The 12,362-nt window shown below is 39.2% G+C and overlaps 2 protein-coding genes across 3 annotated transcripts; both read right to left on the bottom strand.

Moving 5' to 3' along the window:
* Positions 1 to 375: 375 nt before the first annotated feature.
* LOC307251810 (uncharacterized protein) lies at positions 376 to 6,252 on the bottom strand. Its single transcript, XM_080029230.1, has 6 exons — positions 6,006 to 6,252; positions 5,223 to 5,318; positions 5,017 to 5,091; positions 3,842 to 4,212; positions 1,930 to 2,199; positions 376 to 1,423 (listed from the first exon to the last, which is right to left on the bottom strand). The coding sequence occupies exons 1-6, from the start codon at positions 6,161 to 6,163 to the stop codon at positions 822 to 824; spliced, it is 1,572 nt and encodes a 523-aa protein (XP_079885356.1). The 5' UTR covers positions 6,164 to 6,252; the 3' UTR covers positions 376 to 821.
* Positions 6,253 to 6,829: 577 nt separating this feature from the next.
* Positions 6,830 to 11,283, bottom strand: LOC307251768 (uncharacterized protein). Of its 2 annotated transcripts, XM_080029181.1 has the most exons (6): positions 11,014 to 11,283; positions 10,234 to 10,345; positions 10,059 to 10,130; positions 9,452 to 9,696; positions 8,635 to 8,901; positions 6,830 to 7,743 (listed from the first exon to the last, which is right to left on the bottom strand). In XM_080029181.1, exons 2-6 carry the CDS (start codon positions 10,272 to 10,274, stop codon positions 7,169 to 7,171), a joined length of 1,200 nt encoding a protein of 399 aa, XP_079885307.1. In that variant the 5' UTR covers positions 10,275 to 10,345; positions 11,014 to 11,283; the 3' UTR covers positions 6,830 to 7,168. The 2 variants fall into 2 exon arrangements, with proteins under 2 accessions (XP_079885307.1, XP_079885308.1); XM_080029182.1 differs by lacking the exon at positions 11,014 to 11,283 and having other exon boundaries at positions 9,452 to 9,580; positions 10,234 to 10,277.
* Between the last annotated feature and the right edge of the window lie 1,079 nt (positions 11,284 to 12,362).

Genomic DNA, 12,362 nt, shown 5'->3' with positions numbered 1-12,362 from the left:
TTCGCATGCGTATCATATTAAATGATGCTGCCTATAAGCTTATAAAATCATAAATATATTTATGATTTTATAATAATAATACACAAATACGGAAATAGCTTTCTAAACGTTAGAGTTGTGTTAGTGAGCTTGGAAGGCCCCCCTCTGACGGTGTTCCACACTTGTTGGACTGGTGAGACCCTCAGGTGCGCTTACTGAGAACAAGAGTCAGGTTATAGCAGTGAAGAAAAGAGGAAAAAAACAGAATGTGGCTTGGGGAAATGCCCTTTTCACTTCAAACACTCTGCATGGTCAAATACAGGTGTAACTAATTCCTTTATTGTATGATGTTTTGCGCATCAGTCATTTCTGAAACAGAACCATGATTAATATTACATCATCCACATGTGCTTTGACAATTTAAAATGTTCTTTATAAAGACCGTGTCAGAGTGCTCCGAAGACTATGGAGATGAAAGAAAACATGCAGTTCATTTTCTTATCTCAATACAATTCTGCCTTTAATGTCAGTGTTGTAAATGTCAATTTTCACATGTGAAATATGAGAAAGTTTAACACCATCATACTGATGAATGTGGTAATCTAATGCACAGATCAATTGAACTTTGTGTTATAAGACACAAACAAGAAGTACACAATGCAGTAGTGCACTTAACAGGATTCATGACATTAAGTACATGAAGATGGAGCTGACTGTAACCCTTATACTACATGTGATTACTGTTGCTTTGATAATCACTTCAGTCATTTAGATATAGATGGGCATACTGTAATATTTTTATTTCCTCTAACTATCTTCCCAGGCGGAATTCCCATGTGACATTATTGCTGTTTTGGTCGCCCAAGCTGTTTAGTTTGAGGTTTTGGTTTCTTGTTGTGGCTCCTCATATGCTGTTGATACCCTTGATGGTAGTGGAAGCACTTGCCACATTTCTCACAAATATACGGTTTCTCTCCAGTGTGAACTCGCAGATGAGCTTTCAGGATATCTGCTCTGGAGTAACTTTTACCACAAACTGAACAGAGGTGAGGTCGCTCTCCGGTGTGAGTCCTGAGGTGCAGTTTGAGGTTGAAGGCTTTTGAAAATGCTCTCCCGCAATGATCACAGTGGAAATTTTTCTCTCCGGTGTGGGTATATTCGTGTTGTTTAAGCAGAACCGCTGTGACAAAACCCTTTCCGCACTCTGAACAGAGGAAAGGCAAATCTCCTGTGTGAATGCGCTTATGTAATTCAAAATAATCTTCGTTTTTGAAGGTCTTTCTGCAGTCCGGACATTCGTAAGGCTTTTTGTGACTCTGGCTGTGTTCCTCCAGCTGTTCTTTCTTGGGGAACTCCATGCCACACTGTCCACACACATGAACTGTTACAGGGGATTCTTTAGGAGGACGCTTCTCTAGAAGTAATCTCCAGTTTGGTACCTTTCCTGTAAGAAAACCAAAAATGAAAGTATTATTTTAGGACATATCTGCATTGCAAAGGCATGTTCATAAGAGCAATTAAAATACTTTAATTTAGCTGCTAAATGAATTAATATCAGTGGGTTTGACTGCATAGGCAATATATAGAAAATGCCAAACAAGATTAAACAGCACAGTAAAGTGAAAATAGAAAGAAGCTTGCAAAGCTGTGATTGACAATCACCTGTCTGGCTTGCTAGCATCTTAGCTGCTAACTCACCATCAAGAGTAGTTTACCAACTAGCCCTGGGAGCAATCACTCATTTACAAAGATTCAAAATCTAAATATTTCTCCGAGGCATGTGGCACACATTCCATAATATTCATTAATGTCTATACATCAATTGAAAACACTCAGGCACAAGATCAGATCTAAATTACTTAGTTGTCAATTAAATAAAAGTGAGGAAAAAAAAGTTACTGGGTAATATGATACGAGTCTTCCTCAAACAAAGCGAAAAAGGCCTCTCACCTATGTGCACTTTCATGTGTGTTCTGAGGTTTCCACTCTGCGTGAATCCTTTTTCACATATGGAGCAATTGAAAGGTCTTTTCCCCGTGTGGATTACTTGGTGTCGCCGCAGACCTGCGCTGTTAGAGAACACTTTCCCACATATTACACAGTTGTGGTTCTTTTTGAGTCTAGGAAGCCCCTCGTGTTGATTCTGCGACTCAGGTAGCCTTTCTTGAGGCTGTTCAAGGAAGCTTCTGTGTTCACGTTCCGGCAGTTTTATAGTTTTTCCTGAAAAGAAAAACGTAGTGGCGTTATATTTAGCATAACACCTAACACCAGCAAGTCTTATTTGTCACCTTAAGCAGCAAAAACTAACTGTAAACACATCAACATGTCATCACCTGGTAAAGGTAATAAGGAAACAAAGTTATGAGCAAACAGTTGATTATTTACATATCCAGCAGTGCGTTTGATGATTCTAAGTTAAGTAATTATCGCTCTCCATTTAGCTCCATTTTGTTCTTCATCCACTCTCCATACGTGATGGGTGTGAGTGAACCAATGCATCAAAGCTGTAGTAGACAGTGAAACCAAAACAATGAGGTTAAAAAGGTCTGAAGAGCCGAGGAGACCTCCTCATCCACCAAAACATGGGACACCATTCACACATGTAGTCTTTTTATCCACTGCTTTGCAGCGAGTTTTTTTTTTTTTTTTTTTTTTAAGATATTTTTTGGGCATTTTTATGCTTTATTGATAGTGTAGAGACAGAGTTGAAATGGGGCAGAGAGGGGAGTGACATGCAGAGATAGACCGCGGGCTGGAATCGAACCCGGGTCCGCTGCTGGCCGAGGCCCATGGGGTGGACGGCCTACCAACTGAGCTAAGGGCGCCCCCTCGAGTTTGTTTTTTAATACCTCTTTATAATAAAACATCTGCATTTAAGTTTGCAAGGTTCTGCATGGCTGGAAAATGAAATCACTCTTAATATTTACCTTAATTACGGCACACATTTGCTGTGACATCATTTTGCTAAGCTTTTTGTGGCACACAAGGTGAACGTATACCTGACCAAGTAAAGCATCTCCAGATCCTAACACTGCCCCCGTAGACTAAGTAGGCATGATAATTAACCTTTTATAACGTTTCCTTTGTTTCTACCGCATATAACCTCTGACACTACTTTGGATCCTTTGTCTCTCGATCCTCTACTCTCGACCTTGTTTGAGCTGTATGAATTGACCCCTGCGAATATATTCTGATTTATAAACTGAAAGAGAGTTTCAGTTTGATAGATTTCCCTCCACAATTTGATGTCAGAAGTTGGATCACTTGTTTGGGTGTCTCCGGACTCGAGACTGACGATGAGTTGTGCACGTGGCAAATGAAATCTACTTCAGCCTCTGCCTCCTTGTGAAAGAAGGGTGTCAGAGGGCAGACGGTTCAAGACTGGTTTCTCTCATCACTGCAATCAGTTAGCCTGATCGGTGTGAACATCTGACGATCAATTTGATATGAATTTGGATAATTTTTTTGATTTTTTTTTTAGTGTCATTTTCTGGTATTTACTGGCAAACGATCTAAACCTTATGTTTAAACCAAGGTTAAGGTAAAACTTGGAATGCTACTGACGAGTACATTTATTATTTGGTCAAGACTGCACTGTTTAGGGTTGGAACTGCGTAAGATTAGTTAAGATTCAACTTTATTGTCATTGAGGGGCTGGGAGTTTGCTGAACTCGATGTGACATCACTCATGTGCCTGTGAGTGCCTTTAAAAACTAAACAAGTACCCACCCACTATTCAGTCTTATGCCATAGTGACTAAATGACAGAACAACATGACATAATGGCTGATGTAACGGGCAAAGTAAAAACATACACTATTTGTTTATGCCGATTTTCTTTTGTGAAAACCGACCAGCCTCACCTATTCCTCTGCTGATCACTGTCCTCAAAGGCTCTTCAGTGCATGAGTAGTCTGGGTCATCACTGTCAGTGTCGTTTTCCATTTTCTCAGAGACACCCTCAGAGTCTGGATCTTCACTGTCAGTGTAGATGTTCAGTTCTTCAGATACACGATCGTAGTCTGGATCAACGACTCCAGTGTCTGTATTCAGTTCGTCAGAGACACACTCATACTCTGGATTAGCATCATCTGTGGTGGTATCCACTTCCTCAGAGTCCGGATAGGCACCGTCAGTGTTGATAATAAGCTCATCAGAGACACACTCGTAGTCTGGATCGGCACTGTCAGTGTCGCTATCCTGTCTCTCAGAGACACCATCCTCCCAGTCAATGCTAAACAAGCAACATCACAAAAGAAAGTAATAATGCATGTTCATACATAATGTATAATACTTTTTTTTAGAATGTATTTGGGGCAACGCTGGAGGAGAGAAGATTCTGCTCTATACATGAGAGTAACGGACGCCTCTACATCATAGCTCCACCCCTTTCTGGGTGAAAACAACCACTGTTGCTGATCTGATCAAAGAAATAAGAATAAAAATACTGTTCAATTTAAGATCTTCAAGTAGCCCAAACAAGATGACCAGACAGCTCATTAATGACATGCTGTCCTTGGTGAAGAGACGATCGTTGACGATATAGAGAAACTGAAAGCAATAGGTTATCGATGTCCTCTCAGGCTGCCAGTGGACGAGTGAAACAATGAACCGACTCAATGTCAACAGGTGTTATATTCTGATATCTAGAACTCTCTCTTAGGAAGTAATCTTAATTATTTATATTTCTTGTTGTTTGACGTTCAATAAACCACACAGCAGCTTTTAGAAATGATGGACCTATGTTGTTACGTTGTTTTCGATGGTTTGTTTTCATCCAGAAGGGGGCGTGGTCACATATACATTAGGAAGTGATGTACACGCTACTCATGTATTGAGGGCATACAGTTTGAAGTAAGTGGCAAAGTGTAGCTTGTATGGTTGATTTCTTATGAATAAGACTGATTAAGTTTTGCACAGGACTGGACTTGTGTGCAAAGTTTGGTGTGTTTTAATCATGGGAACATGGACTTCTTCAGAAAAATAATTACAAGAAGAATTCTAGCAAGAACTCTGCCTAATAATGGGGAGACCATACCTGACTTCCAACTCCTCAATAGCAGACGAGGTGCTCTTTTCAAGCTCCTTCTCTTCTTTAATGTTGTAATCATCTCTGCAAAATATTAGAGATTTCCTGTTCTGCTTTATGAATAACATTAACATATAACACATATGTTACTTTGAACAGATAGTGTGGTTAAAGCAGCAAACATAAATAACAAACATGTAATTTGAATATTTTACCTCAGACACTGAGAGCCAAGGCTTGACATGGGTGGTAGTGATTGGCCAGACTTTTCGTCCGTATATGGTGTGTAAATGTAGATCTCTTTCTCATAGCTGAAGTAAAACAAACATAATATTAAACATTATCAAACATCCCACACTACTAGAACATATTACTCTTCCTTATTTAATTATTTTAAGCAATTATTGCACAATAGTTTAGTATATAGAGCAAATGATCCTATGTTTGCATTTTATTATAATAGTGTTGTTTTTCTATCAAACTTTCTGTATTTAGCTTTTTCTATTGATATTTGTATCAGCTAGTCTTGAAATGTATTATTTACAGCAGTGTACTACTCCTGAATTTACACATTTGAAATGATTGAGGAACATCTTCTAATTATCTATGACTGTCGTTCTAAATATTGAACACTACATGTAAAAAAACTGAAATAAATATCAAGAGTGTTGTTTGGCTTGTAGCTAGCTACTGCTATGTTGACCTGGATATCATAACAAATAATCCCACTATTCTAGCAAGTTGTTGGGTCTCTATGGCTTAAATCAAGAACGTAAAAATACTATAGCAACCAGCCCCAGCTAAGAAAACTGTAACTGCTAAAGTTGGTGCAGCGAAGCTAACAAGCTGGGCGGACAGACAGCTGTGCTCAAAACAAACATGCTACAAAACATAGCCTAAATAACACAACGACAGGCTAGAGTAGAGTTCGCTCAATGTCCGAGCCGAGGGCAAGCACTGGTTGCTGTGAGACGAATAAAAAAAATAACGTTACCAACCTTTCCAGAAGAAAGATAGCAACCTCCTCATCCGTCTTCAGACCTTTCAGCTGTCGCAGTTCCCTCCACCGTTGGAAAGCCACGCCGATGTTAACACGGGCCGTGATACTCTTGTTTTTCTGTTCTGACCTTATCTTCTTCGACTGTTTCTCAGCCATCTCTACGTCTTGACTATGTATGTAGCTTCAAGGCTTAGACATACTTTCAGCACTACCGTACTTGGGAAACGTTTTCATTCAGACTGTGGATGAAGGTCTGTCAGTTCTGAGGGCCACGCATGCGCATTTTGCATAGGCTCAACCGGTGATCTGGGCATGCGCATTCGACTACGCCTACCGTTCGAGTTACGGAAGGTCTGTCTCGGTATGGTCGGATCATAGACTGTAGGCAAACCCTATGGGCAAACCCTTGAGGAAAATGTTAGCAATAAAAAATGCATACCATATACGTTTTGCAGTCTGTTCAGCATAAAACACACTCTCCTGGGATCCTTAATAATTTGGAGAACATGGAAGAAGAGTAAGGATCACTCTCCCAGGATGGAAAGACAGGAAATAGATTGTGCAAACAATCATATTATTATGTAGCCTACTTTTGAAAAATAAACTTTAAAACTTCACTTAAAGTTCTGTGGATTTATTTATGGATATTTGATGTGTTATGTGACGAGGGAAATACGAGCTTCAAGTTGGAGCTTCACTAATTAGACCAACTTGAACCCACAAAGACACCGTAAACACTATAATCCTTATTCTGATGCATGTTAAATGTCATGTTTCACATGAGAAATCATTTGACAACACTATCATCCTGATGAATGGTCATGGTCATATATAATGCAAATATCAACTGAAATGTTTGGATTAAGATACAAAAATGTTACTTTTGAACATCATTATTTAGCCTTTTTGGTGAAGAATCCAGCAGTGTACTTAACATGATTTACAATATATCATACTTTATTTTCTGAAATACTAGTACAGTACAAGTACATGATTATGGAGTTGACTTATACTACATGCCATTATTACTATCATATTGCTTTATTAAATCACTTCAGTCATTCAGGAACAGATGGGTAAACCGTAATGTATTTACGGCTCCTCTTTCTATCTTCCCAGGCTGAATTCCCATGTGACATTATTGATTATTGACCACTTAGTTTAGTTTGAGTTTTTTTCTTTCTTGTTGTGGACCCGCATGTGCAGTCGATAACCTTGATGGTAGACAAAGCTCTTGCCGCATTTCTCACAAACAAATGGTTTCTCTCCAGTGTGAACTTGCAGATGAACTTTCAGGATATCTTTCCTGGAGTAACTTTTACCACAGACTGAGCAGAGGTGAGGTCGCTCTCCGGTGTGGGTTCTGAGGTGCACTTTGAGGTACGAAGGTCTTGAAAACGCTTTCCCGCACTGCTTACAGTGGAAATTCTTTTCTCCAGTGTGAGTATATTTGTGTGTTTTAAGAAGACTTGATGTGACAAAACTCCTTCCGCACTCTGAACAGATGAAAGGCGATTCTCCTGAGTGCACCTGCTTATGTAATTCAAAATAATCTTCGTTTTTGAATGTCTTGCCGCAGAACGGACATTCGTAAGGTTTTCTGTGACTATTGCTGTGTTCCTCCAGCTGTTCTTTCTGAGGGAAGTCCATGCCACACTGTCCACACACATGAGCTGTTATAGGGGATTCTTTAGCAGCAGTCTCCTCTTTTAATAATTTCCATTGTTGTTCCCCTCCTATGAGAAAAAAGAGCAATTTATAGTCATTTATTTTCAGAGAGCTCGGCATTGTAAAGACATCGTAACAAGTTTGTTGTTTAACAACAACATTGAACACACTTGCTAAAGTTTTGCTAAAACAATTTATTGATAGGTTTAATTGCATGGACTAAGTAAATCTGCAAAACTGTTTTGCTTTCAGGCTCCTTTGTTGCAATTTTATTTTATTTAATCACTGTAAGTCATTGGAACTGAGGGTCACCCCTAAATGATCTTGAGTATAAATAAACGATAAATGAAAATAAAATGATATTGAATATTAAACCACCTACTGTTGGAGTATAAACTGCTGCAAAAAAGGTATATTCGGCAAAAGGTTTTGAGAAAGGAGTGAATGATACACTACAGACTTATCTTAATAAATTGAGTTAACATTTGTCCCTTGATCAGCTGATGTAACAATCTTGCTAACTGAGCTTTTTTTCCCCCTTTCAATAACTCTTCATAGAGCAAAAAGGTTTCCAATTTTAAAAATAAAATGCCAAACAAGAGTGAACAGCACAGTACAGTGAAAATAGAGACGCTTGCAAAGCTGTGATTGACTATCGCCTGTCCGGCTGGCTAGCATGTAAGCTGCTAAGTCACCATCTATAGTAGTTTACAGACTATCCAGAGAGCAATCACTACTTCACCAAGCTTCAAATATTTCTCCAAGGCACATGGCACACATTTCATAATATTAATCAATTATGTCTATATATCAATTAAAAAAAAAAACACTTTTTGGCATAAGACTATAGAGGACGCAAAATACCACACCTATATAACTCAGCTGTCAATAAAAAATACAAGTTATTAGCATAATATGACATGAGCTTTCCTCAAACAAAGAAGAAAAGGGCCTCTCACCTTTGTGAACTTTCATGTGTGTTTTGAGGTTTCCACCTTGTGTGAATCCTTTTCCACATATGAAGCACTTGAAAGGTCTTTGCCCAGAGTGGATGACGAGGTGTCGCCGCAGACCGGTGCTATTAGAGAACACTCTCCCACAGGTCAGACAGTCGTGTTTTTTCTTGAGCCTAGGATGCCACTCATATTGTTTCGGTGCCTCCGGTCGCCTTTCTTGTGTCTGTTCATGGGAGCTGCTGTGTTCAGGTTGCAGTCCTAAATCTTCTTCTAAAAATAAAATTAAAAAAGGTAGTGGTTTATGCGATGGTGTTATAATTTACAACTCTAATAGCAGGGAGTCTGATTTGTCACTTCAAGCAGCAGAAACAAGCTATAAACACATCAACATGTCATCACCTGGTGAAGGTAATAAGGAAACAAGGCTATGAGTCAACAGTGGATTTCTTTTTTTACATATCCAGCAGTGTGTCTGGCTACTTGAAGAATTTAAGTTAATCAGTGATGCATTTTAAGCCGCTACATCAAAAGCAAGGAAAAATAAATAAAAAATAAATGGATGATTGTGTGAACGCCTAAGTTAACAGGCTTATCAATACCAGTTTGACATCATTACAGCACAAGTAGATCTGACCTTCATTACAATTGTATATTCCATTAAATGAATGTGCTACTGCAGCCCCGCCATTTTTTAAGGGTGACTACAAGACTTCAAATGAAATAAGGACCCACTATTAGTTTTATGCCATTATAGCTGGATACATGTGAAGATGAGATGATGGTCGATGTAATGCGTCACCAGGGCTTGATTTGTATTCACCTTTTTTTACCCCTGCAGATGACAGTCTCTTCTGCCGAACAGACGCTTGTTCTTCACACATGCCTGGTGTGTATTCTGGATCAGCATTGTCAATGTCGCTACCCAGTTCCTCACATACACCCTCAGAGTCTGTATCAGAAACATCAGTGTTGATATTCTGTTCCTGGGAGACACCTTCACAGTCTGAATCAGCACGGTCAGAGTCGCTATCCGGTTCTTCAGGTACACCCTCCTCCCAGTCAATGCTAAAATAGACAACAGAAAAACATTTCCCACAAAAGCCATTCATAATGTTATCATAAAAGCCGTAACTTCGGGGTTGAGGTCAGGGTCATGTTCGGCAGGCATGCGAAGAGGTATAAAACACACACACATCAAGTTGAAATGGCTGCGAGTTACCTACTACCTGCAGCCAATAGTATCCAGCTGCGGTCCAAAAGACACAATGGCAACAGTTGAAACGTCGATTGAACTTGGAACACCCTTCTGCTTCCAAAATGTGAACTCAGCGATTTGTATATAAAAAAATAAATCCATTGTCGAAAACGCATACATTTTTTTGATAAAGATTCAGGAAAACAATAGGCTGAGAGACCAAAGGCTATACCTGACTTCCAACTCCTCAATGGCAGACGTGGTGCTCTTTTCAAGCTCCTCTTCTTTAATGGTGTAGTCATCTCTGCAAAAAAAATAGAAATAATACAGATCTGCTCTGTGAATAACACTTTATAGCATTATAACAAGGTTACAGCAGAAATAAATGTGTAATTTGAATATCTTACCTCAACTTTTCGGACAAACACTGAGAGCCAATGCTTGACATGGTTGTTGGAGGTTGTCAAGATTCTCCAGCTATACACGGTGTGAAAATGTAGATCTATCTCTTTCTCATAGCTGAAGTAAAACAAAAAATAAAAAACATTATCAAACAAACAAAAAAATCCTACTATATACCAAATAAATCGGCTACTCTTCCCTATTGAATTATTATATGCAACAATTGCAGTTTTATTATATTATAGTTGTTGCTTTTGAACCATATTCTTGTAGCCTATTCTCTGCATTCCATTTCCCTTCCCTCCCTGCGCCATAGCATCTCTGTCTCTACAATAAAATATTTTTTTAGGTGTTCAGGTAGTTTATAGTGACTGACCGAATAAACGAATGTAGCCTATGTATGTGGCTAATCGGTTTTTTGACCTTGATATCTATCAAAATTCACAAATAACTAATAATCCCACTGTGATACAAGTGTTTTGGTCTCAGTGGCTACAAACCCAGAACTTAAAAATAACCTACTATAATTTACAGTGCGAACGACAACACAGTAATGCAACTAGCGCCAGCTAAGTTGTGGGTTAGCAAAACTGTAGCTAACGTTGGTGCAGCGAAGTTAACAAGCGGAGCGGACAGACAGCTGTGCTCAAAAACAAACATGCTAGTAAACATAGCCTAACTAGCATCACAAAAGCAGCACATGTGGACAGACTAGAGTACAGTTCACATGTCCGAGGGAAAGCATTGGTTGCTGTGAGACTAATAACAAAACTAATGTTACCAACCTTTACAGCAAAGAGATAGCAACCTCCTCATCCGTCTTCAGACCTTTTAGCTCTCGCAGTTCCCTCCACCGTTGGAAAGCCACGCCAATGTTAACACGAGTCGTTGCACCTCTCCCGATCAGAATATAGGCCTACTTGTTTTGTTGTTCTTCTGACCTTTTCTTTTTCTTTGTCTGTGCCTAGGCTATATCTCTGTATTGACTATGCCTGTAGTTTGAACATACTTTCCGCATTGTCTTGGGGACTGAAAATATTGTTTTCACTTTTGAATGGAGGTCTATGCCAGTGTGGACCACGCATGCGTATTTGCAGCAGATCAATCGGTGTGCTAGAGCATGCGCATTTGACAGGCTTTCCACGCTTACAGACAGTCCGAGGATGGCTACGGAAGGGCAGGCTTGTCTTTGAATAAATCATATAGATTGTATGGCATATATGTGGACCGATATGGACGGACCTTTTCTTCATCTCACGTGGGTCCTCCTAGTCCACTTTACCTTTGATGTTATGTTACTATGTAGCATCGGTAAAACACACACTTACATAGTCACAGAGTAAAAAAAAGGTCATTGTAACCCTGTCAATATAAGGGCTACTAAAGCATTTATTGTAGGGCTAATGAAAGCTATACTTATTTAAAATGCTGTACTAAGAGAACTCTTTTTTGTTTTAAGTGTATGAAAAGGTTAGCTTGATTTTATTATAAGTGCCTTTTATTTTGAAACTCTTACGTATGAACTCTGAACTCTGTAAAGCGCGAGTAGTTGTTCACATGAGAGTTCCGTGAGTTGCGCAGAAAGAGAGATGAGACGGAGAGAAACACACACGTTGTCGTTAATGCTCCGAGCTAGAACCGAACAAGCAACTGTTTTGTTTACTGAATTTGATCAGAATACCCTCAAACTAACTAACTGTCAGAGCGACGCTGTTCTTTTTGGATAGACGTGAAGTTACGTAATTTCTTTTGGTGAGTTTAACTGTCTGAATCATAAACGTGTGAAGCTAAACATATGCTAACGGCAATGGCCGCTGTTTAAGCCTGTCTATATGAGAGTGTAAAAATGGTGTTTTCTACACGACGTAGTTAATTAGTTTTTCACATTTTATGAGAGCAATACCAGTTAGATTAATGTTGAAGAGGTTGTGTGCATTTTGAAGTGCATTGAGATGTATTTTGTGAACTGTGTGATAAATGTACTTAATAGAGGCTTTTGCCTTCTTTAGTTGTTTCGCGCCGCCACGCGGGCACCATTTTGATGCTGCGGGAGAGCCCCAGTGTGTTCTTTTTCCCTTTGGTAAGAGAAATGCCTCGTCAATATTTTCTTTTTGTGAATTAATGAATGTTTGCA

This window comes from Ammodytes marinus (assembly GCF_949987685.1).
Source record: "Ammodytes marinus genome assembly, chromosome: 6".
Lineage (NCBI taxonomy): Eukaryota > Metazoa > Chordata > Actinopteri > Uranoscopiformes > Ammodytidae > Ammodytes > Ammodytes marinus.
The sequence above is the reverse complement of the archived record's forward strand: the minus strand, read 5'-3'. Positions and strand labels throughout refer to the sequence as shown.

Bases quoted from the DNA above. Each gene is read 5' to 3' on its own strand.
- LOC307251810 (XM_080029230.1), bottom strand. From the start codon at position 6,163: ATGGCTGAGAAACAGTCGAAGAAGATAAGGTCAGAACAGAAAAACAAG. The intron at 4,213-5,016 runs GTATGGTCTCCC...TTGCTTGTTTAG, and splicing joins ATTGAGGAGTTGGAAGTCAG to CATTGACTGGGAGGATGGTG. The intron at 1,424-1,929 runs GTGAGAGGCCTT...GTTTTCTTACAG, and splicing joins ACACATGAAAGTGCACATAG to GAAAGGTACCAAACTGGAGA.
- LOC307251768 (XM_080029181.1), bottom strand. From the start codon at position 10,274: ATGTCAAGCATTGGCTCTCAGTGTTTGTCCGAAAAGTTGAG. The intron at 9,697-10,058 runs GTATAGCCTTTG...TGTCTATTTTAG, and splicing joins ATTGAGGAGTTGGAAGTCAG to CATTGACTGGGAGGAGGGTG. The intron at 8,902-9,451 runs GTGAATACAAAT...TTTTATTTTTAG, and splicing joins ATCTGCAGGGGTAAAAAAAG to AAGAAGATTTAGGACTGCAA.